This window comes from Zonotrichia leucophrys, chromosome 5 (genome assembly GCF_028769735.1).
Source record: "Zonotrichia leucophrys gambelii isolate GWCS_2022_RI chromosome 5, RI_Zleu_2.0, whole genome shotgun sequence".
NCBI classification, from domain to species: domain Eukaryota; kingdom Metazoa; phylum Chordata; class Aves; order Passeriformes; family Passerellidae; genus Zonotrichia; species Zonotrichia leucophrys.
Window position 1 is genome coordinate 49,739,492 of NC_088175.1, and position 25,558 is coordinate 49,765,049.

A 25,558-nucleotide genomic window follows, 5' to 3' on the forward strand; every position below is an offset into this window, starting at 1 on the left:
CTGTGACTCGTGCTGACCATCATCATGTTGCATGGAAAGTGTTTTCACCAAAGAATCATGGAATCCCAGGGTGTTTTTAGGGATTGGGATGGACCTTAAGGTCATCCAGTCCCAATGCCCTGCTTTGGACACATCCAGGAATGAGATACCACAGCCTCCAATAAGTATTCCTGCATAGATTGTCTGTCGTTCGGAAGCTCTCCTGCCAAAGACAAATAATTCTGAAAATTTACATCAGACAACAGACATTACAGCAAGGGAAAAGCCCAAATCACAATGTTAATTATTTCTGGGAGAAAAAAGTCAGGCCTCTACCAATTAGAAATTAAAAACCTCCTGTATTTCAAAGAAGAAAATTGAGACAAATTTTACCTTGGGAAACAAACCCAGAGTTTTTACATCAGTACAGGCTGGTTCAGCTGTTAATTTTGCTTTTCAATGGATTTCCAGCTTTATACTTTACTTTCATTCTGTTGATTTTTCTTTTTTTCCTGCTGGTTGCAGAAATGTTCTTTTTTCCCAGAATATGGTCTCTCATTCCCAATCCATATGATTATTTATTTTCCCAATAAAGAAGAATGCAGTTTATCCAAGCACTAAAAATTGATTTAGATATTACAAAGACATTTTAGGTACAGGCTGTAACAGCTGTAAAGACATTGGCCTGAATTTGGCTTTAAATTTCCTTGACATTTTTGCAAATAAGGCTGCCTGGAAGAATTTGCTCCTGGGCATTTCAGTATCACAAGGAATTTAGAAATAGTAGTCACCATAATTTCTTTGGAAAAAACATTTTCATTTCTTGTTGGGGCATGGAGGGAGCTGTAATGTGGGAGGATGCATGTTCTATGTTCTTTTGATTAAAATTATTTTGATGGTATATTGAGTAATTTATCTGTTTGAGATTAGAATGCTATATTCATGTCAATTACAATAGATACATTGCCAATAGACTTAAATTTGTAAGAGACAAAGCATTCTATGCTCTATTCTATTAATTTTATAATATATAATCTTGTACAATATTGTATATATTTAATTTTCTGGCAGAATCTCACTGATTTTAAGTATAATGCTTTAAAGACAATAAAATACAAGCTCCTGATTGTCACCTGCCTATCCATGTTTTCCTGTTACCCACTTGTTTGGTGCTTATCCAATTTTGCTTTGCAGTTTTGTTCATATAATTGGACACAACTCCTCTTTTAAACCACACTTTTGTTGTGAAAAGATGTCTCAGGATACCTGATGTTACAAGAACCTTTATTTCACTCTTACAACAGCAGATTCTTTTTGTAATTCAGGTTGTGTGTGAAGAGCATCTGACCTGCTTTTGCCATAGCAACCACACCTTTTGATTTTACCAAAAGAAAAGTGAAAACCACTGGAAATTAGAAAGCCTTATTATTAATTTTGGGAGAGTTGTCCTTTCATTTACCATTGTTTTGTCCTTCAGCAGGGAAAACATTGATTCGAAAATCTCTTGCTGATAACAAATTATCTGTTACAGTGAATGTCTTAAACAGTGTTGGGAGAGGAAAGATAGAAATGAAGACCTCATTTTAAAAAAACCATGCCTGGGTACAACAGATAAATTACATTTTTCTATTTATCCTTTAAGTTCCCCACTTTGGAGTGAGTGAAGTGTTGCCAGTTTTTATAGATCTGTACTTTATTATAGCCTTGGCTCATGCTGCAGAATTTCTTATTAATGGCACCACGTGAGGGGGAAGAAGATCATTTCAAGGTTTTAGGGGATGCAGAACTATCTAGGGCTCAACTTCTGCATTGGAATATGAGCTTGTCCCCCACATCCACAGCAATTTGTCTGCCTGCACATCAGCTGAACCCAGGGCTGTTCCTCACTTGCCTCTTGTGTCATCTTTGTGCCTCTTGCAGCTCCAGAGGCTTTTCCTCCCTCTCCTGGCCCCCAGCAGAAGGTTTTTCCCAGAATGCTGAAGGCTGCCTGCGTTCCAGCAGCACTCATTTCACCCTTCCACTTCTTTTCCATGGATGTTATGTCTTCAGGCAGGACTACACGTGTTTTTCCTTTGCTCTGGCTATTAGTGATGGCTAATACTCAATAATTCATATAATAATGGGCTAAAGTGGGTCTGGTTCTGCTCTGTAGGAATCCCTTTTCACCCTGCACTCACAGACAGTGTTCCAAGGCAAATTTCATTTCCCCAAAGTGTTGATTTGCATCAGCTGCTACTGCCATAAACACATGAAATCACTCCATGGGTTTGAAATGCCCAACTTTCTCCTTACAGTGCCTCTCTCTTTCTAGAGCTGGAATTGGGAGTGTCAGCAGATCTGACAGATTAATAAAATACCAAATTAGGAAAGTCTGTCTCAACATCAAAGTAGTTTTTGTTCTGAGCATCTTGCCAGTTTATGGAGTGAAATCCAGGACTGAGATTCAGTGCTGAAAACTCCTCTCAAAAAAAAAAAAAAAAAAAGCTAATTACTGGCAATAGGACTGTCACTGTCTCACATTTGGAAATTTTATTTTGGCTGGAGTCCTACACTCTCTTTTATGACAGAAATTAAACCACTGTACAGTTGGATTCTACAATGATTCTTACATATATATATATAGGTTATTAACTTTTCCTGGTTCCTTATCTCATATCTAAGAAATGCTTTCTTTTGTGAGCAGATGTTACATTGCTAAAAATGTATTGGAAGCTGCTGAATTCCCCATTTATATTGGATGGATGATGTTTTATGTAACACTGAATTATCAGCTGGACAATGTGTGTTAGTTAATGTGCACAGGCTTTAAATATTTTTAGCAACACCTGGAATACAGTAGCATATTTTTTTATTAATTATGCCCCATGTTTATATTTTTTTTAAAAGACATGCTGACATTTTTAAATTCGGCTCTATTTTCAGTGTAGAATTTTGGTGTCATCCAAGGTCAGTGCCCTCCCCCAGTATCCCATAACTTGCTAGGTTTATAGGAGTTATAGGTTATAGGTTTTCTCATATATGCCAGAAAGGTGCTTGACAAATTGTGCATTTGGGACCCATCCAGGTGCAGGACTTTTTTTTAATGGATATTTCCTGGGACTTAGTGTGTTCTTTTTACTGTGGTGGTGTGGAAATGTGCAGTTCATGGCATCTCTCTCTTGGAGTATACTATATTAAAAGGCTTAAAAGTGACATATTTATAAACATTTCGCTGTCAAATGCCTCTGTTAATAGATGGCCATGCTCTGTAAGTGATGCCACAAATAGCTGAATATTGCATTAATAAAACCCTGGTAAACATTTACTTTCCAATGCAGTTTTACAGCTCCTGGTGTCTCAAACCAGGCTGCTTCCACATTACCAAGAATTTTTTATTTTTTTTTTTGCAGCTCTGATTAATTTAATTTTCATCCTGCTTAGTACTAGTGCAAATCAAGTTCAGCTTCAGTTCCCCTGAGTCACAGCAGCTGCACTGATCCCGAGTTCAATTGCAGCCAGGCAGGGACCAAGGTTTTAAAGTCTGGCAGGGTTTTAACAGTGCCAGAAGTGCTGGTGTTAGAGACCATCAAAGCAACTCTCCTTTATGTCCCTGTGCACTGAGATACCCTGCAGAGGCAGGATCCCAGGCACTGGAATCCCTCAGCAGAGAGATGGATTTGGGCTGCTTAACCTTGATTTCAGCAGGGGCATTGGGGCTGAGCTGGCACTCAGTGGATGGAGCTGGGCTGATTTTGGGAAGCTCTGAGCACCTGTGCTGTGTGTCTGATCCAGATTCCCAATCAACCTGGTTTTGTTGACACTTTTGTCTCAATATTAATGTACAGCATCTTTCTAACAGTACATTTATAGTCCTCTAATATAGTAAACATACAGTGGTTTGCAGGAACTTCTATAATAATAATTTAAACACCATAGCAAGTATTTAGGGTCCTTCCATCACCATAATTCACCTCCAGTTGCTTACTTATGCAATTCTTGCTCTGCAGGCTTTTGTCACAATCCTTTCTGAGTTCTAGAGTTAATATCAAGATAATTAGAAGTGCCAGATAAAAGCCTCTTCTCCTATTGACAAATCATTCCCCTCCATATTGTTGTTTTCTTCTATAGAGAGAAAGATCATTGAAATGTTTCAAAAGGCATCTCCATTGTAGATCTCACCTATGGGAGGTTCAAGTGTTTGCTGTGTATTCAAACTCCTAAATCACATTACTCAACCTGCATTGCAAATCCCTGGAGCTACCCACTAAATCAAATAACATGTTTCCTTAGGAGGCAGGAAAAACAGGAGATATCAAAATATGTATTATTAAAATCCATTTCAGTGTGGGTGCAATTTGACAATGCGTTCAGCACTTCATTTCAGCAGACAAGACAGTGGGTTTTTTTGGTAGTGGTATTACCATGTATTTATCCTTGATTAATCCAGCAGTAAGAACACTGAAAATGGAAACAAGGAAACTTGTGGTATAAAAAAATAAATTGGGGAGTGGTTACAAAGACTGAGTAGGGATGGTCCTGCTTAAAGGTTACTCTGTGTTCATTTTGGGGGTACCAGCATTAGTTATTGCTCAGTGTTTGCCAGTTTTCGGAAGGTGTAATGCAAGAATTGTGTATTTGTGTGAGGAGGCAAAGTGTAACACTGCCTGTGTCTGCCCTGTTTAGTGCTGAGCATCGGAGAAGGCGGATTCTGGGAAGGCAGCACCCGGGGACACATTGGCTGGTTTCCTGCAGAGTGTGTGGAAGAAGTTCAGTGCAAACCAAATGAAAGCAAACCAGGTAATCACATCAAGCCCCTGTTGAACCCTAATGTGACAGATGCTACGTGTCTGACCCAACAGACACATCAGGGCCTTTGTGCACTGCTAGAAATGGGAGAATTGGATAAAGCTGAGCTGCTGAGCTAAAAAATACAGGTAGGTTTATTGATTGTATTTACTGTCCAAGCAAGCAGACTTTCTCATGAGGAACTATGCTGGGAAGTACCACAGCCTTTACACAGAGCTGTATGCAGACATTTTGTATAGGATTATGTTGTTTTTTATTTTCTAAAGAGTGGAAGAATGTCTAATGAGACAAATAAATAAGGGAATAAAACCTGGCCAGTCATCTCCCAGCCTGAGGGAGTCATACAATGCATTTAGCTCTTGTTCACAGCCCTGTTGCCCTTTCCCTGAATGCTAGAGGAGGCATCCTTTAGTGGGATATCCCATACCCATCCCTGCTGATGACAAAGGAAATGGAATCCTCCTTTATCACACACGTGTATTGCCACAAGTAACCTTAAGCAAGGAGCCTTTATAGTCCTGGTATAATAAAAGAAATGAAATCTACATTAAAGCAGGTTATTTTTAGAATTACCTACCATCTCATCCTTTCTCTGCTTTTAAGAATTAAGATGTGAGGACATCCTCTCTAATTAAAAGCTCATTATAAATGAGCTCTGAGAATATAATTAATGTTCTCCAGGAGCGTATGAAGTCTGAAATCATCTATTGATGTGTTTTTAGATCTCTGTTGTATTGATTAAGAACTTACTGGCATTGCACAGATGATACACTAAAATTTATGCATTGTATCATTCATTTACAGATGTTTTTCTTTTATGCATGTCATTATCAACTGCAAGGTATACTTTTCTTTTTTATTTTTTCCCTATGTGGAGAAGTTGTGCTTCCTTTTCTGTCTCCCTTTTGAGAGGGGAAAAGAGGAGGAGGGAAAACCAGATCCAATATTTGGAGAGAATGGATCCAGGCACTGAGAACAGAGGGAGAACAGTTCTGTAGCTCTTCAAAGGGCTTGAGAAAAGTCAGAATTTAGAGATGGAAATGTATTAAACAAAAGGAAGATTGAGGCTGGAATTGCCCTGTGTAGGAACAGTAACCCTGCATTAAATTTGAGCTATCATTTGTCTCCAGATCTGTAGAAAATTCTGAGGACATGAAGTGAAGTTTAAAGATAAGAAAGAAGTTTTGCATCTTTTCAGTGGTTTTGAAGAGAGAGTAACCAAAAGTGTTTGTTACAAATCCTTAAAGACTTCCTTGAGAATTTCTTCAGGAGGTAAATTCAGTATGTGACAGGATTGTCTTAATAGATGATGATTGTTTTTTGAGCAAGAATGTCTTTGATCATTCAAAGGAACACAAAAATTAAGAAAAGAATTGTCACAAGAGGAACAAAAGGATTATGAAAGCTGGAAGCAAGAAAAGAATATAAACAGAAGCATGTTACAAATTTTCTGACGTGAAATTATGAAGACTTATGCCATGTGTCTGGCAAAGCACGAGACATTTACTGTAATTTATAACTATTGCCTTCTTTCTGATTGTTTTCCTGTTTGCTTATGGTACAGTGGGAATATTAATGTTAACATAGCTTAAGGCTTTAAATATGCCATTCTTCTACTCTAAAAAGGGTGAAAATGTAATTAAATAGGAACAAAAGGGACACATTTTCTCTGTCAGTGAACTTGTGCACTCCCATATTTTGCTGGGCTGTCTCAAAAAATGTCCTGCACCCAGAATGAGGTTCAGTGCTTCTGTGAGTAATGTGATAGAGGCTGGAGCTGGGAGGGAAATGAAATATATGGAATGCACAGTATGTGCCATATTATTATTGAAATATGGCATGGAGTGAAAGCAGCTGATCACAGAATTGCTCTGTGCATTCCCTCTGCATAGGAAACAATGGGAATGAAAGGGAAAAGCTTTATAAGCAAAAATCAGCCAGTATTCCCTCTGAGTAAAAATGAAGAAGTAATTTAGAAAAATGTGTTAGGCATGGTGAAATGATTAGAAATTAAATTAGGTCTGTTGGGATTGCTGAAAGAACATCAGCTGAGAAACATCACAAACTTGTGCCTCTTGCAAGAATTTGCATCGTGGTCTTTGCAAAGCAGCAGAACTTCTTATGATAATGATTTAGAAAGTAGAGCATTTAAATGTGGAGGAAATGAAGCTCAGACTCAGCTTTTTCCATACCAGCACCACAGCAACAGTTCTTTCCCCTCAACAAGATTTAGGAACATTTCTTCCAGCAGCTTCCCTTTGCCATTAAGTTTGAACAATTGTGTTTAATAGAGGCTTGTCATTTGCACGCCATGAGTGAAGGAAAGAGGAATAGTTCTTGGAAAAAACAAACTCCAATTAAACACTCCAGGCCCAGTAAAACTGCTGGGCAGGTGTTTCATGTCAGGCTGATGTATAATCTCCCTTCTAAGGAAAGTTCCATTTTTAGGGAACTTTATTGCAATCCCAACTGTTCTCTGGAAGTGGGCAGGACAGAACAGCACCTGGTTCCTGTGTTCTCCTCAAAGATACCATGCCAGCTTGGCAGGTTCTGTTTTCCAAAGAAAATCATATTGACTGGCATTAATTCTACTTCCTTTCTTTTATCCTCCATTAATTGAGACTTGTAGGAATTGCTCCATTATTTTGCTAGGGTTGATTCCAGGTCTGTGGGCTCCCAATTATCCAGGTTGTCTCATTTGCCCTCTAATGGCACCAGCACAGGACCTGCTGCTTTCCAGTTTAAAGTTCCCTTGACATTTTGAGATCCAATGGAAAAAGAACAACAACGAAGAAAAGAAAATCATTACTGTAGTCTGCTAAATTCTTTTTTCTGCTTTTAATGAATTCTTACAAACAAGACTTTTGTGCTACCTTGTTTTAAAAAGTGCCAGTTTTTGGCATTTTGTAGCCAGTTTTTAACATTCTGCAGAATTATTCTGAGAGTAGAAATAATCCCTCAGATGAGGTTGGCACATTATCTTATCTTGCATTTTACCTGCTCAAACAGAGAATGCAAATGTCACATATTTACTCTTTCTGCATTGACAGTTATCTTGTGTTATTCAGAAATGAGCCAATTCCATTTTGAAATGTCTTTCTATTCTGAAATATGTTAATTTTTTTTGTTGTTGTTTTTTAATTTTTTTTCTAAAATGTTCTGGGTAAGTTGAAAAAATGTTTCTCCTGCTTTAATTTATATGTTTCTGTTTGCTTTTCTTCCATCATAAGGTATTACATGAACTTGAGAGACTTACTACATAAATGCTTTCTATTACACTTGTGATTTTATGCTCCAAATCTTTCAGAATTCAGGGCTATCTGATTGCCTACAACTGAGGTGAAATATTCATTTTCAGGCTGGAAGTTATCTTTAGCTACATTCCAACTTTATCATTTATTGTTCCTCCCTCTCTAAAGTGCCTGGAGAACTCCTAGATTTTACCAATGATACTGATATAAAGGCAGACTCAGCGTGTCTGAGAGATTCTTGCTGTCTTTCAACTCTTGGCCTCCCCAGTGCACCTTTCCTTGAGTTCCAGCCTCATTTTGTATATTTTCTTACGATGAGTTTTCATTCCATGGCCTCCTTTGTGCCTCTTTCTATCCTGTGCCCTTGGGATACACCTTATTAGTAGCTGTAGGAGTGCTGGGAGTTTATTTCAGATTAGATCTGCCGCAGGCACGTGGCTGCAGTGACCATGAGCAGCTCTGCTTTTTCCAGGCAGGATCAGATCTGTGCCAGTCCCAGGGTCTGTGCCAGTCCCGGGGGCAGCACTGGCAGGGCACGTTCCCAGCTCTGCCCTGCCCATGGAGCTGTGCCCGTGCTGACCTCTAGTGTCACAGCAGGCTCTGCCAGGCTCCATGCTGCCTTTTGAGCTCCAAGGTGGCACAGAGGCATGGGATATTTGTGTCAGGAAAGGCCTGGATCAGGAATAGTGTGGCCAGCAGGTGCAGGGAGGTCATTCTGCCCCTGTACTTGGCACTGGTGAGGCCACATCTGGAGTGCTGTGTCCAGTTCTGGGCCCTCAGGCTGGGAAGGACGTTGAGATGTTCAAACACATCCAGAGGAGGCAACGGGGCTGGAGAGGGGCTGGGAACACAAACCCTGTGAGGAACCACTGAGGGAGCTGGGGGTGCTCAGCCAGGAGAAAAGGAGGTTCAGAGGAGACCTTATCACTCTCTACAGCTCCCTGAAAGGTGGCTGTGCTCAGGTGGGGTTGGTCTCTTTCTCCAGGCAGCACTGACAGAACCAGAGGACACAGTCTCAAGCTGCACTAAGGGAAATACAGGTTGGATGTTAGGAAAAGGTTTTTTATGGAAAGAGTGATAAAGTACAGGAATGGCCTGCCCCAGGAGGTGGTGGAGTCACCATCCCTGGATGTGTTTAGGAGAAGGCTGGATGTGGCACTGCGTGCCATGGTTCAGGTGAGGTGTCAGGGCATGGGTTGGACTCGATGATCTTGAAGGTCTCTTCCAACCCAGTCATTCTGTGATCCTGTGTGATTCTGTGACCTCAGGGATCACTGAGACCATCCTGTCAGCCAGGCTGAGTGCCACCTCCAGTCCCTTCCTGAGCGCAGTGCCTGTGCTTTTGTTTGGTATCCCTTATTCCTGAGTTTCCAGCAACTTGAAAACGTAGTGACAGATTATCCAGGAATAGCAGAGTTCCCTTGCAATTTCTTTTTTACCTATGTAACTCTACACAGCTGTTAAAAGCAGAAACTGCAGCTATCCTTGTCCAGCATTCCCTCTCGATCCCAGAAGTTACCAAACAAGTCCAAGCTGTGTTAATAAAATGAATCCTTTTGCTGTTTCTGAAGCAGAGAATTTTCTGTTTTCCACATTCTTAGTTTTTAACGCCCCGTGCGTTCAGTAAAACCACATTTGTTCCTCATTTCCACCATCCCTTTTTATAATTAGCACAACACCTTCCCAGGCAGTCGAGCCAGCCAGGCTGCTAGAAAATGGAATTGCCTTCCTGCAAGAAGGAAAGATGCTTTACTGTGGATTGAGAGCTGACATCTGTGCTGGCCTTCCAGAAGGAGTCTTGCTTTCCTAAATTTGCTGCCTGGACATAATAGATATCCATATGTAAAACCAGTGCCTTATCCCATATAATTGACTCTATGATTCTGTGTTAAACACAGCAGTGGAGGGGGAAAAAACCAGATAAAAACCCTTTTTTCATCCAGCCTAAATGGCCCACCTTTTATAAATGACCCAGATTAGCCAAATTCTTTTTAACAAATTATTCTTGTTACAACTTGTTACGATGAGTTCTGGCTAATTTTAGCTAGAAAGGCAACTGAAGAATAAATAGAAATGTTGTGGTGATTATTAGAACTCTGAAAAATTCTATACACAAATAACTTTGGAAACCACTAGAAATAAGTGGGTTTCAATGAGACAGAGGAGATGGTATCTCACCAAATGAGCACCTCAAGGGTTTTGATAATAAATTTTGATAAATTCTCCTTCCACAAGATTTCACCTTGAGTAGAAGGTGCCTGTGTACCTGTGACAGAATTATTGTGCAACTTGAACTGTTTGGTGTGAGCAGCAGCAGTTAAGGACAAAACATTGCTGCAGCTGAAAGGACTAAATGGAGGCAGTATAAAAGAAATTTATATATGTGAGGGAAAGATATTTTTGTTGGGACAGTTAATCGCAAACATTGTCATGGAAGTAGTGTAAGGAGCTAAGAAGTTCTGAGAGCTGGGAAATAAGTTCTCACTCAACAGTGCAGGCTGGACTCAATATGGCCAAGAGAATATAAAGCCAAATGAAAATCAAATTGAAAAGGCAAGATTGCATCACTTGTAGTTGAAAAATTGTGCTGGGATGCAGATACAAAGGCAGCCATTTCAAATGGGTTGAAAGCTCAAGGGATGAATATTACACCTATTTATATTATATTAATTATATTATATTTTATTATATTACATTACATTACATCACATCACATCATATAATATCATATCATATCAATTTTTATTATATTATGTTTATTATATTAATTTTTATTATATTATATGTATTGTATTGTATTATATTGAATTTTTAATCCCAGTCAGGCTCTGAAGGTTATCCCGTTGTAACCCTGGTACCCAGAGCCCAAGCTGACTGTTCAGTCAGTCCTCCTGCCTTGAGGGATGTCATCCAAGCTGTGACCTCTGAAATACTCTCTCCTGCCTTGCTTCTGTGTTTTGCACAACCAGCCACCTGGCTTATGGGATTCTGAACAATTTCATCTTTTGAGGAGTGATTTTCTGCCACATAATATTTCCCATGGACAGATCTGTCATTAAAAAAAATTGGGAATGGATGACAACACAGTGATCATAGACAAAGATACTCTGTTTCTGATTTATCCTTTAGAAAGATCAGGAATATGCCATATACCATATTTTTGCTTAAACTGCATTCTCCTCCATCAATCAGTGGGAAAACTATATTGCAACCAAAAAAAAAGAAAAAAAAAATCTATGCAAAGGACTAGATGTGAGGTGCTGGCAAGGCAGCCCACAAAGCTTGGTGCAGTAATAATCAACTAATTCTGACATCTCTCTGTAGCTGAGGATGTAAATCAACCCCACTTTTTTGTCTCAAGTGATGGAAATTCAAAGAATGAACCTCAGCAAGTTTCTGCACTTTAGCTTTGCTGAGCGAGGCATTTGTGCTCCCAGTGATGACAAACAGCAGTTTGGGAAAAGGCTCTGGAATGAATCATCTCTCAATAATAAAGGGAAGGGGGAGGCAGAGGTGACTGGAGAGCTGTTTTTATCTGCAGGCTGGCTATGGGGGGGAGCCATCTGCTTCCCACTCAACCTGCAGGGCGTGCTCCCTGGCCAAAGGTGCCTTCAAAGGCCTTTTCTTCTTTCAATCTTCTGAGCAAGAAGCAATAGAGATTTCCTGCTCTAACAGGAGTATTTGTTAGAAGTCCTTGGGAACACTGAGTCCACCCATTTCTCAAATAATGATGCAGGTCTGGTTTGAAGGAAGAGTAAAAGAAAGGATTCCATGATAATAATTTCATCATTTGCCAAGGTTTTGAGAGCAGTATAAAACCAAAGCATCAAACAAAATTATTCAAATTAAAAAAAAAAAAAAAAAGCAAGCCCATGTCTAGAGCTTGTAGAGAATGTATGCCTGTCTGCATACTTATCTCTGAATAAGGAATTTTTAATTCATAATATTTTACTGTCTGGGATGCTCAGCTGACATGTACTTCATCCCTTTCACTCCCATTTCCATGCTTGCTAAGAGCCACTTAGGAATAACTCTAATCAGCTGGAAGGGAGCAGCACAACTCTCCAAAGCATTGAAATAGGCTAAAAATAAAATGCATAGCAATATAAAATGAGAGTTATGTGGTAGGAAACTCAACATTTCCAGTACATCTGGGATTGCTGCTGTGTGAAATCGGACATGCAGGTGGGGAGTTTTTCCTCTTCTGGTTCTTTCTTCACTTTTTTTTCCTCAAGAAATCATCTGTCACACCACAGAGGATCAAAGAAGTGCAAACTCTGAAGGATGTCTCAAGAAAGGAGTTACTATGATGGTTTATTCCTTTTACTTCCAGTGATGCATTCTCATTTTCTGTTCAAAATCACAGCCCATGGAATATTTTCAAGTTGAGAGCAGATAGAGACATCAGAGATGTCTAATGTTACAAATTACTGTAGAAGCACCAAAAAGTTAAAGCTAAGAAGTGAATGATTTATGAAATGATGGAGCCTCCTGGGGAATTTAAGCCCAATTATTGGTTTAAGAGAGAGTACTTCAGCTTGTGGCAGAATTTGAGCAGCCCTGTTCTGCAACATGCTAAAAACCTAGGAGTAATACCTAAATTTTGATTCCCAGTTGTTCTTGTGGAAACTACTCATATAACATGGTTTTTTCAAGCCATTCAAATCTGTTTTGAGCCTCTCAAATTTTAACAAACCTGGCAGATCTTAATGACTGTTAGTAGACAGAAATCTGTAGCTTTTATGTCCTGGAATTCTGGAGCTTTTCAAATTTCATAAAGAATATATATTTTAATTATAGCATCTCTACACTAATAGTTTTTTGGTGATTTTTTGGTTTGGTTTTTTTTTTTTTTTTGTAATTAGTGATACTTTGTAATATCTTATGAACCTATGATCAACTATAGTTGATCTTTTTGCTCTAAGTATCTTAAATGACAGTAGCAATAGCTTTTACTTTGATTTAACATCCATTTTTTCCCCCTGAAATTCTGTTTAACCAGGATTCTCTGATGCACCTGTGTAAATATTATTTATATCAGAACACAACTTCTGTTCAAATCATTCTGGCTGTCTATCAGAATTAAATATAATGGCCTAATTAATCTAACTCATTACATTTAGAATGACCTAACACTTTTTAAAGTAACTTTGGAAAAAAAAAAAAAAAAAAAAAGCAAGGCAAGCCTTAGATCTGTACATATTCCAAAAGTGTTGAGAAGTTATCTTTTTCTGCTGCACTAAATGACACATTGGGGCTTTTTTCCCCTTCTGATTTTTAATGGCTCAGATAAAAGGCCTGACAACAGAGCCTGAAAACTCTTTGAAACTCTCCCCAGCTAGTTGAGATCAAATTCTTCTTAATTTAAGGAAGATGATGGAGCAACTGCTTAAAGTAATGGCAGTGCTGGAGGTGATCAGGAAAATGATGCCTGAACAGAGCCGCTGTCAGATAATCCATATTCTGTTCTGGAATCATGGCTCTGCTTTTTGCTTCCCTCCCTTGCTAGAGAGCTCAGCTCATTTGGTTATAGATCACTACTAAAAGGATACTCTGGGGTCAGAAATAGATTCTTGGTCTCCAGGTAAAACAGACAGACCTGAGTGAATGTTCCCAATTGTGAACTCACAAAATGGATTGAATTTTAAATGGTAGTGTAACTTGGTTATGTTATTTACATACAAAAGTGTGTTTGTATTTGTAGCTGAGTCTGAAACTTGGGCTTTGCTTTCTGAATTGAAATGGAAAATGTCTATCAACTTTCTCAACCCTCCAGTCAGTCCAAAATTCACAAATATAAAATGTGGCTGTAAAAGTCAAACTGATTTTGTGCATGACTTACAAGCAAAAAGCACTTCAATGTATTGGTTTGGGTCTTTTTTTTTATAGCCAAGGGTTCAACTCTAATTATACAACAATCACTAAGTCTTTATTCTATGCTTGCAGTTATGTTTTGCACACATCAAGAATTAGTTTAGTGCTGTCTAGAGAGACATTGAAAATAGTTCTGTATTTTGGCTGCTCTCCTGAAAATAATGAAAGTAATTGTATTGGGTACCCTGTATAACACATTAGTAGTTTGAGGAAATGAAATATAACATGTCTTTATATCAAATATTGTTTGTCAGGTAAGTTATAAAGTTATTTTTTAAAAGTTATATTAACATTTGTTAGTCAAGACTTTAAAAAGAATGAAAATAGTTACATTCCTGACTGTAAATTCTTATAGATTACACTTTTTCTTTCATGTTGCCAGGATCAAACCTCTCCTTTGGATTGATCTCTTAGGAGACTTTGAGGCCCTGGGCCACTGTTTGAGAGAAAAATGCAAATATAGATAGGAAAATTCAAGTCACCTTCCCAAAATCCCCAAGTTTTCATGCTGAGATTTTATACCCAAGCATAAGACACAGCTACCTGCAGCAAACAAAAGATTGTCAGAAGAAATAATGCCAGAATTGCTTTATTTGAAGGAGCAGAGGATGTTTCTAATGTTACAGATTTTTGCTAAGAGCTTGCCCCGGAGAAAAGCAAATTAAAGAATCTTTTTTCATTTTTAGCAAAGAAATCTTAAGGGTGTAATTTGTTTTCAAATGGACTCTTGAACCCCTTATATTAGTCCTCCTCACTGGTTTAATGCTTTGCTTAGACATGAATTCCCATTTTCAGGATGAGCTGGTGAAACATTACCTGTATTCTGGGCAGCAGGTGGACAGATGAAAAAGGGAAGCTATTATTTTCCTCCAGATGTCTTGTTTATTGGGGGCAAGGAGAGCAGGGAGGTGGAAATGCTTTTCAGAGGGGTGATACATCACTGCCCTGGTGGATAATGCACTTTTTGTGTTTCCTGAGCAGCCCAGCAGTGGGATGCTGCTGCTGCAGCACAGGGAGGAAATTCTGCTGTTCTCAGGAGTGGCTGTCCTCAGGTGCTCACTCCCCCGGAGCAGATTGCTCAGTGCTGGGGAGGACAGACAGCCTAGAGAGCCCCAGACCTCGCCAAGAGTTATGAGTGCCTCGGGGGGGAAGGGTCTGTGAGCCTGAGCAGCAGGGAGGAGCACACAGCTGGGGACAGAGGGGCTGCAGGGGCTGCTGGAGCTTGGCTGTGCCACCACCTCCAGCTTCTCTCTCTCTGTGTTTTTAACTGTGCTTTTAATGCTGCCACTGACCTGGGGAAAAAATATATTTATATATATAACTATATAAAAATATATTATAATATATAATATACATATGATAAAAATTATAAAGATGTATTATATATTTTCTATAGTGATGATATGATACCATACGATACCATATAATATAATATAATATAATATAATATAATATAATATAATATAATATAATATAATATATATAACATAATATAACATAATATAATATAATATACGTACCGTAACATAATGATATAAATGTTTAAATTTTTTGAGGTTAGCTTGTGTGCAAAAATCTCTGCAAACTGTTCCTAAAATAGTGACTGCTGTGTCTAAAGTCTAAGTAACCTTGAACCCAAACTTGCATTTAATCATTCTGTGTCTGGGAAAGAGAGCTCTTAAATATTGCTGAACTTTTCCTCATTAAACAGGTGTTGAGTTTATTATCATGTGTCTTATTAGCTGGCTAATAAATGCAGGTGATACTGATTATTTAATGAGAAGCTTTACCTCTACCAAGATGTTTTTAAGTATTCATTTTGATAGATGTTTTAGTGTTCAGTTCTGAATATAAAAAATCCTTCAGTTGAACTCTAATGAGTTGAACTACACCCTCATTCCTGTATTTGGAGAGTCTTCGAGGTTTCACCCTGTTGATAGAACTGGAAGACTGAAATATATCATAAATATTCTTGTTCAAAATTAAATATTTAGAATTTTTTGAAGTCCTGACCTTACTTTGGAGGATGCTGCAGCTCATCTTGTTTAAAAGTTAAGTGGAAATACTTAAGTTAATCAGCCAAGCACTTCCGAAAGTTCTTGCAAGGCTGTTTTGATCCAATTTAAGATGTATTACTGAATCTTTTAAAGGTAAAGAATCAGTAAATACTTGATTATCCTTCTTTTGGATTGACCCGAGTTACAAATAAGGCAACATGTAAAATCTACCATCAGATCTGCTCAGAATAAAAAGCTATTAAGAATTTTCCTTAAAAAACACTGTCCAGTTTCTTAGGTTGTGCTACATGGAAACAATATTGATGAAGTGTTTCATATGTCATTAAGCACATGTAATTTTGGGATTCTCCCAGTGTTTTCCAGTACAGCTATAAACAGGGATAAATTTCAAGAGTTGTCATGTCATTTATGAGGGACAAGCTTGAAAAAGCCTCCAATAGTCCAAGATGTTGGTAGAAGAGAAGGAAAGTAGTTGGCAGCAGGATCACAGGTACTGCCATGCACACAGGGAACAGGATCTGGGCTTTCTAACAGGATTCGCCCTGACAAGGATTTCCCTTAATAATCCTCCTGTTTCAGATGGCTCAAACAGATTACTCAGGCACTGAAATGGGTATGCTTAAAATACCACTTATCTCTGATGGCTGGAATCCTGTTCTGGGAAGCATTTGGGGGAACAGTGGTTGTTTTGTGTTTTAAACCAGAACTTGGGGCTTAACTCTGCAAAAACCTTTTATAGTGCAGACTCTGGAGTTTGCAGCCTGTCACTAAGGGGCAGATTTAGGGTTTGACTTTCAGCTCTCACTTCAAAGCACAGAGAAACCACACTGACCACAACAACAGAAAGTTTTGAATGGAAATCAATCAGCTTGAAGTGATTAATGCCTGAATATTATTTAATTCCCAGGCTGGTATGCTCACACCCAGCCCTGTCAGGTTTGGCAGACACAGACTGGGATGACCAAGAGTGTTGGGTCACTAAAAGGTTGTGATTGGCTTGAAAAGTAGTTTGAACTGCAGGTGAGAATTTAAACTGCTACAATCCCTGTCATTCTCTTTTTTTTTTTTTTTTTTAATCCATTCTAACTTCATACCTTTAGAGTAAATTAAATTTGTCCATTTAGTCTCCTGTAGTCAAGCTTTAAGGTAAAGGTTGCAAATATGTCGCTTGAAGGAGCATGAAAATAAGGAACCCATTTCACTCACCCCCTAAAATATGTGAGAGTTTATGAGAGTTTAATGTTTTCCCAAACACATATGAAGAGTTATGATATAACATTATTGCTGTTCATAAATGTAAGAGACCAATGATCTCCTGGAAACTGGTTGTTTTTCTGGGGCTATTTTCTGCATTTTTGTTGAAATGTGGCTGCTTCAAAGCATTAGGACACTTAAAATTGCATTACTGCTGATAAAAGATACTTTTACAAGTTTAATTTTAAAGGTACACTGTTTTTAAAGGGTTTTTTGTTTGTTTTTATTTTTTGGGGTTTTTTTGAGGAAAGTCTTGATCTTGCAGAGATACATTTAAAAGGTTTTTTCTGAAACCTGCAGTATATAATATTGTGGTTTTCCTCCTGTGATGTGTGTACTTACCATGTATATTTGAAGCATTCATTTTTGATGCCCTAAATCAGGTTTTACCTTATTTTGCAATATTAATTTTGCTTACATGATCAGACTTTCACATGAATAGGAAAACACCAATGATTTGTATTGATTTTTCTCTTCCTTGTTGGTTTTTCCCCTGATTTTCTTGCTGAGCTATTCTAAAGTAAAAAAGTAAAAGATACCCTATAGGCCATTTTCCAAATGTGCATAATACATGACCTGGTGCTTAATGTTTTTCAGCATCTCAGAAACAAGAACATATTCTGAATTTTGATTAAATGCATTTGATGAGCCATCTAATGGTTTGATGACAATGTTTAAGTCAGGGTTTCTTGAAGCTAATATATTGTGTTACACAAATCAATTCATTCCATTAGTATCCTAAAACCCCAAGCATCTGTTTGGAAGCTCAATAAATTGGACTGCCCTGGTATCTTTATCTGGGATATCAATATTCAAAAGCCTTCCTACATCCTGAACGTGCTGATTGCACCTTTTTTCTTACAGAAAATCAATTACCCTGCCCTACAGCAGCAGAATTTTAAAAAGATACAATCCAAACTTGAATCTCACTCTCTGATTTGATGTCTGGATGCTCTGTGTGTGTACAGCTCTTCTGTGGGCCTTGTTTAAATTCAGGATAAGGTCACCACTGTGCACCTGTTACTGTGCAAAAGCTTTTCCTATATTTCCTAACAGCCAATATCATCAAGGGTGCCAGGGCTTTGGAGGAGTTTCTTTTGGCTGTCAGACTGGGCTCAAGTATTCCAAAGTGTCATCCCTAGTGAGGTGTTTTTCTTTGACTTGGTCCTACACTCCTGGCTCACCAAAATTCAGGATTAGCATCCTTCTCTCCCAGCCTTGTTCTGAGTGCTGCCAGAGCCTGTGCTCTGATCCTGTCGGCTGCCAGCCAAAAATCACTTTTTTCCAAGTAAATCAAAATTAATATGTATGGGTAGCAAGAGCAGACAGGACCTTCCCTGGCTAGGAAATAGTGGGGAACAGTGAATGTCTGTGTTCTGCTGTCTGGGGATGCACACAGTCTGCCAGAAATGTTCTTGGGACAGCAGGGATGGAGAGATTGGAGCACGCAAGGAGTGACAGATGTGGGATGAGGAATTGATGAATCTGACTCCATGTTCTTCGAAGGCTAATTTAATATTTTATGATATTATATTATATTAAAGAATGCTATACTAATCTATACTAAAGAATAGAGAAAGAATACAGACAGAAGGTTGAACTACTTAAAAACTCGTGACTGACTCCTCAGAGTCCCAACACAGCTGGATGGTGATTGTCATCAAGTAAAAACAATTCACATGTTGGATAAACAATCTCCAAACCACATTCCAAAGCAGCAAAACACAGGACAAGCAATCAGATAATTATTATTTTCATTTTTCTCTGAGGCTTCTCAGCTTCCCAGGAGAAGAATCCTGGGCAAGGGGATTTTTCCAGAAAATGTGACAGTGACAAAGGGATGTCCGTGAATAAAAGCCCCCTGGCTGAGGACATCACCCTTCTGCTTCTCTCTCTCACACTCAGTGATGGAGGTGCCCCTCAGCTGGTGTGAAACGTGGGCTCTGAGCTGCGCCTTCGGGAGCTGTCCCTGCATTCAGGAGGCGGTCACTAGATGGCATCTTTGGGTATAGAATTCAGGGGAAAAGTCATCTCTAACGTTTCATTTGTGCTCAGCCTCGTTTCAGCTCACTCTTATTTCTGCCTGGATATAAAAACTTACTTAAGAAAGGACATGCCCAGGTAGCAGGAGACAGTGGGGAAGGAAGCTTTTTCTGGATTTTTTTGTACTTTCTGAGCAGTGGGGTTTACCTTGAATTCTCATAATTATGTGTAAACATTTTGCAATACTTTTCTAGGTGATATTTGTGGAAATTTTTTGATTATGTATGAATGCAGATCTAGGAATCTGTCATTTGTGGGGTTTTTTTCCACACTCCTTACAGATGATAGTCAATCACTTGGAAATATTCCAGATAAAATCATATCTTGAAAACACTTAAAACTGAAAGCAACCATTCAGCAGATACCAGCAAGGATTTCCAGGTTAAAACCAAAATTACTTCTGCAGCAAAGAAGAATATGTCCAGCACTCTAATCCTTACATATTATGATATCTTTTTGTATTTTTATATAGGAATACATAAAAACTGCTGTCCAAATTCTCTTGATTTGAAGGCAGTATTGATCTCTTTCCTAAAACCAGCTGAAGGTGAGGGTAATTCAGTAGGTGGCAGTCCTCTTAAACCAAAGAAGATATAGTGTGGCTATCAGAGATGGGATGTGAATGCAATAAAGTGTTTAATAAACATTTCCATGTCTTCCAAACTCAGGATGGCTTGCATTTTTTATTTAGAGTCCTCCAAGCTATTGACACTTTCTTTTTCCTATCTATAGCTGTTCTGTAAAATCATGATGACAACCCTCTAAATGTATTTGAGAAAAGTTCTTCTTGCAGACTTCTCCCAAGTGCTTGTCTGTGTGTCTAGAGCTTGTTTTGGTTCTTTTTCTTTTTTATTTTCTTGCTTCTCACACAAAAGGAAGGATCTGTCACTCACACATTACCCAGTGCTTTCGTCTGAATTTCTTATAGGATGATCCTTAGAACAAAAATCGCTGTTCTCTCTCAATAAATGGCCTGTGCTGTTAAAAATCTCCTCTTGCACTCTTCCCAAAGAAGTTGAATCCTTTGGCAATAGTGTCAGCTGCCTGTTTCCCTTTCCCCTGGATTTGTATCCATGATGCTCCTTGTCAGCAGCATGAGAGACCTCTCATTGATTCAGTTCTCTCGTTTGTCATGGCAGGGAACAGATTTTGTTTTTTTATCTTACCTACAGGGCAGATTTGTTACCCCAGCAGTGTGCAAATTTAGGCACACAGTTTGTGGGAACTGCAAGGGGGGCTGTGGCTGAGTCTCATCCCCAGTGGCACAGCTGTGAGCAGCAGGTGAGCAGCACTGACAGCAATGGGCCAGGGAGTGCCCAGGGGCACTGAGCAGCCCCAAAGGGAGCAGAGGGCACACAGGGGCAGGGCATCAACAGGGGGGGATGAAAGGCTGGGCTAAGGAACAGGAAGGGCAGACCCCTGCAGCCTTCTGAGGTGGTGAGGTGTTGCTCTGAATGGGCAGGACCTGGAGCCTTCTGATAAGGTGAATTGTTACTCTGGCTGGGTTGATGCTTTCTGAAATTGTGTGGTGATACTCTGTGTATCATGGGTGTCTCAACTGTGACATGCAAACTATTTGAAAAGTAATAGCACAAAAATACGTTCATTTAAAATAAAATAAGCCAGAGCTCTATTGGTGTAGAAGAGTGTGAGTTCTAAATCTGTTAAATATAACTCCTGTTGCCTTCTTCCCTCCTGTTTGCTTCACTCCCAGCCCCTTTCAAGGAGCCTACGATCACTCCCCCTTGTGTGAACGGAGTGCACTCAGAGACACTTTTTTTAAAATAAAGCCAAGGGAGTTGCTTGTTTTCCTGAAACAGAGGGTGTCAGAGGCAAAAAGCTCTGATAAACTGCTTAAGGTGCTCTAACAGTGTTAGTGGGTTCAAGTATGGGCAGGTAGAAGGGAGATTTTGATAACATTCAGGATTTTTTGACAGTGGCTGTGGCTTGTCCTTCTCCCATGTCTTTGGTCAGATGTAGGGTATGGGGAGAAAATGTGGCAAAAATGCAACTATTTCCAAGGAGGCCAAAGAATGTCTGAGAGAAATGAATAAATGTTGAATAAGTGTCTTATACCAGAGGGATGGCGTAAAAGTGAGAATTCACATGAACTTAGCTGCTGCAGTTGTTTCCAACAGCTTCTGTGTGTGAAGGTGTGAGTGGATGACTTCTGTGGGTTTTACCCAGTTATAGATTGTATATGTGTGACAAATCATGGAAGAGACAATCAGAGAAAACTGTTGTGTGCTGGGAAGCACTCAGAGCAAATCTGTATTGTAGTGGTGTAAAATAAACAGTTGTGTGTTATTTTTTTTATAGTCTTGTCCACTAGGAATAAATATGTTTTTAAACGTAGTAGGATTCCATCACTTTGCATAATGTACTGGAAATACAGTCAGTGGAGTAGAAATAATTAAATGAAAAGAGAGTGGTTGATGGTCCTTTAATCTTTTTATGTGCAACATAAATGCCAAAGTAAAGTACACAACTCTAATAGCTACTTAATGGCCATGCAGGATGTTGTGCAGTGGGCAGATAACTCTGCAAATGAAGAGCTGCTGCAGAAATCCTTTAAAAAAGTGACGAAGAAAGTGGCACAAGCTTTGGCTGGGTGAAACCATGAAACAGATTGGAATGGGATATCACCTTATCACTGCTGTGCTTGACTGGGCAGAAATAACACAAAATCACCTTCTATTATCTTGGGAATGTCTTTGACATCTCTGGTGATCAAAGGCATCATTTTGGGCTTCCCAGTGTCTGTAACCTCGCCTGTGATCAGGGGAGGAATCACATTCTGAGGTTGTGTCCGTGGCTGCAGCTGCAGAATGCAGAGCTGAATAAATCTTGAGCTAAATTCTGCTTCCAGATTGATGTGTGGATATGACAGGAGATCTCATCATCTCTAATTGCTGTTGCTTATTCCAAGTGGTTCTTGCTGCTTCAGGATATTGAGAATGCCAAAAGTTAGGTCTGCTTGGTAGTTTGCTAAAATGTCTTTAGTAAATGCCTTTACAGAGGAGGGCAGCTTGAAATGTTGATTTGTGCAGTGGAGCAAAAATTGCAGTGAGCAAAATTTCGATCAAAGTTTAGTTTGGAAAAGTATTTCTTAGCTCTGATAATGGAAGGAAAGAAAATAGATCCATAAGTATAGTTTCTAAAATAGAACCAAAATAAAACAGGAGAGACTTTGGCCTGGGAAGTGTCCTCTGGAATTTTTCATCAATCAAAAATATACATTTAAATAACATTCATTTATATAATTTAGAGGGTGCTTTTCTCCTCTCTAAATTTTGTACTTTCCCCAAAGCTGATGAAGCTTTTTTTTTTTTTTTTTTTTTTTCTTTCTCTGCTTTCTAATCTCCTGACTTTTTGGCTAAAGAAGTCCATTTCATTAGATCCCTAATTATGTATTCAGGAAACTCCTCATTTCTCTGGTTTTTTTTTGGCTAATGACCACCCTGCTTTGCTTTATCTCAAAGCAAAGCATATCATGGTTTTTATTCGTCCAGGAATAAAGCAGATGGCATTTAGCACAACATCTGGGGGAAAAAGAACCCCTCAGATCTTTAAAGTGTTTTTTAGTAAAGTAAACACTGTTAAAATGGATTGATGGCTTTACCTATAATACCCCTGGGTGGAAGGCAGGTTGTTTTAGTTCCTACCTATTTTGAGTATTTTGTATCTAGAGACAGGATTAGAAATTGATGTGTGCCAGCAGTATTTCAGTTTATGACATTTTGTGGAGAAAAATCTTCAAAAATCAGTGTTATTCATATTTTGGTTCTGGGAGGAGCACCCTGATTCCCAGTACTGAAAACACCTCAGTGGAGCTGGGCTGCTGCTGTCAACACACAACATTGCAATTGATTTTTGTGATTACAGGCCAACAAAGCAAATCACAATACATCTAAAGCTGGCAGAACTGCAGTTAACTCTAAATCCCACACTGTGAATAACAAATCTACCTTTATCTGCCACATTCCTGTTACCCATTTCTAGACGAGGCCTCTTCTTTTAAACAATATCATCTTAAAATTTTGACATCATAATGTTCTTGAGGTGACAAGTTGTCAAGTTCAGGTTATGTGATGAGGAAGGAGATTATCTAAAAGCAGTTTTGTCCATTTTCTCCTGAAATGGTGGTGGTGTATGACAATAAATTGAGGTGTCCTAGCAGTCCTGTGAAGAGTAATTAGACAGTGATGCATGAAAGAGTGATTGTTTAACCAGTGGGAACTTTCTGTGTGTCCAAAGAACTCTTCAAGCTGTGCAAATCATTGTCACTGGGAGGTGATTGTCTTGTGCTGTCTGTGTGCAGGATTAGGGTAAATAATGAAATGGGATTTTTTAATGATATATTTGGAGGATTAGATTTGCATGGCCTCTTTGTGGATTAAGTTTGGATATGCTGAGATGCAATTTATATGTGAGAAGGAGATAAAGGAGAGGGAGTAGGGGGAGAAAGTGGGAGTGTGATTATCTAGCACAGAGAGATGGCTAATCCAGGTGGGCTTAATACACTCAATTACATTTTTAGAAAGGAATAAACCTGCTAAGTAGAGATCTCAATTAATTGCATCCCATCTTTGAGACACTTTTTGGTTTTGTTTTTTTTTTTTGCAAAACAAAAATTCACAAATTGAAAATCTCTCTCACTTCTCTTTATTTGCCTTTTTCTATTCAAATCTGAGAGGTCACAAAGTCCACAATATAAAAGCTTCTAACAGGTCAAGGCTGCATTTTTACATTTTCACTTTGCAGGTTTGAGAGTGATTTTGGGAGGTTTTGTATGTCAGTTGAGAGGTTCAAGCTTTTTACATAATTTCTCTTTAAAAAGCACCCAGACTATTTGATTTCTTCAGTTATAACATTTTACAAATCTCATAAGTACAAAGATGCAGCATGATTCCTTTTTTCTTATTAGTTTATAGGCATTAAGCTGGGCACATAATGGAGTTTCAGGAATATGTCAGTCTTAGGAGAATTCATTTCCATATCACTGCTTGCTTCCAAGAATTAGTAATTTAGGCTTGCGGAAAACATCTAGAAATTACAAGTTTATTTTGCCATTCCTGCTTTTGTAACCTTTGGGCACCTTGGAAATGGGTTTTGACATTTCTGTAGCAATCAAACAAATGTACATTTTTATCATTGAATTTACAAGCTTAAAGCTCAGGTGCTTTTTCAGCTGCATGACTTTAATCCAGGTTTATTGCCTGCCTTTGGTGTTTGCTGTGGTCTCTGGGAGGCTGTCTGCACTCCCTGTGCCTCAGGTACCTCATTCTCTGAATTGCAAAGCTTTTCTGAGGAGAAACTTCATGAATGTTGACCCTCAGCAATAATCTGGTCTTTTATGTGATCCATTTCAGGGTTGATTTTCAATTCTATTTAGGCAATTTCATCCTAATTGCATGATTTGAATTTTGTTTAATTTTTGTAACACTTGCATTATTACAAGTGCATGTTCAGATATTATTAAAAAAATGTGTAATATAATAAGTTTTTAAAACCTTCACTGGATTTTGGGGAAAACAAGACAAACCACCCTTCAATTTAACCAGTGCACAACTGAAAGCCATCTAATTTTCTAGTGATCCATTCATGAGAGTTTCAAAGTGTGTTATAAATAAAACTTCTTCAGTTTCTGTCATAGAAGAACTCAAAAATCTTAACTTTGAAAACAATTTTACTGTCACATTCAAAATAAATCCTTAATCTAGAGTCAACTAAGTGGTGAAAAATGAAACTTGAAAGGGCCTGGCTTGAGGTGTAGATAAAAGATTGTCAGATTTGAAAAGGAAGACCTATTTTCTGCTCCTTTTTGTGAAGACTTCAGCAGATGAAGAAAAGGCATTAGGTGAAATTGTAAGAACTAACAAACCAGAAGCTAACAGAAAGGATAATATATATATATACACATATATTTCAGGCTGATTTTTACTATGATCTTTTAGTGTTCTTAATGTATACTTATGTCTCCGCCCCTTTTTGCCTGCCTTGTTTTGGTTTTTACAGTTTATGAATTTGAATCTAATTAATTAGACTTTATTTCCAGTGGTGGCTTGGTGTCAGCAAGGAGGACACCAAGCAGGTAAAACCCCAGTTCTCAGTCTCCTGAGTACTTCCTTTAGTAGATGTTCCCAGTATAGATGGAGAGTGCTCAGCTGCAGTCTAGAAATACCACATTAATCATTTGAGAGGCCTTTTCCTGCACAAGTGTGTTTCCTCCTCCTCAGTTTCTCCTGTTTGAGGTCTAATTGCAATGTTTGTTGGCAGGAATTGAATTAATTTCAAGTAGATTTGGCACAGGGGCTGCACACGGCTGGTGTACACACAGGTAGCACCATCTCC

At 38.6% G+C, this 25,558-nt stretch overlaps 1 protein-coding gene across 4 annotated transcripts in view; it reads left to right on the forward strand.

The window, feature by feature from the left end:
* Positions 1-25,558, forward strand: part of SHANK2 (SH3 and multiple ankyrin repeat domains 2) — a 280,376-nt gene that overhangs the window by 111,670 nt on the left and 143,148 nt on the right. For all 4 annotated transcript variants that reach the window (XM_064715490.1, XM_064715491.1, XM_064715492.1 and 1 more), the window contains one exon: positions 4,642-4,755. In XM_064715490.1, coding sequence (XP_064571560.1) covers positions 4,642-4,755 — 114 coding nt within the window. The remainder of the gene's footprint in view (positions 1-4,641; positions 4,756-25,558) is intronic.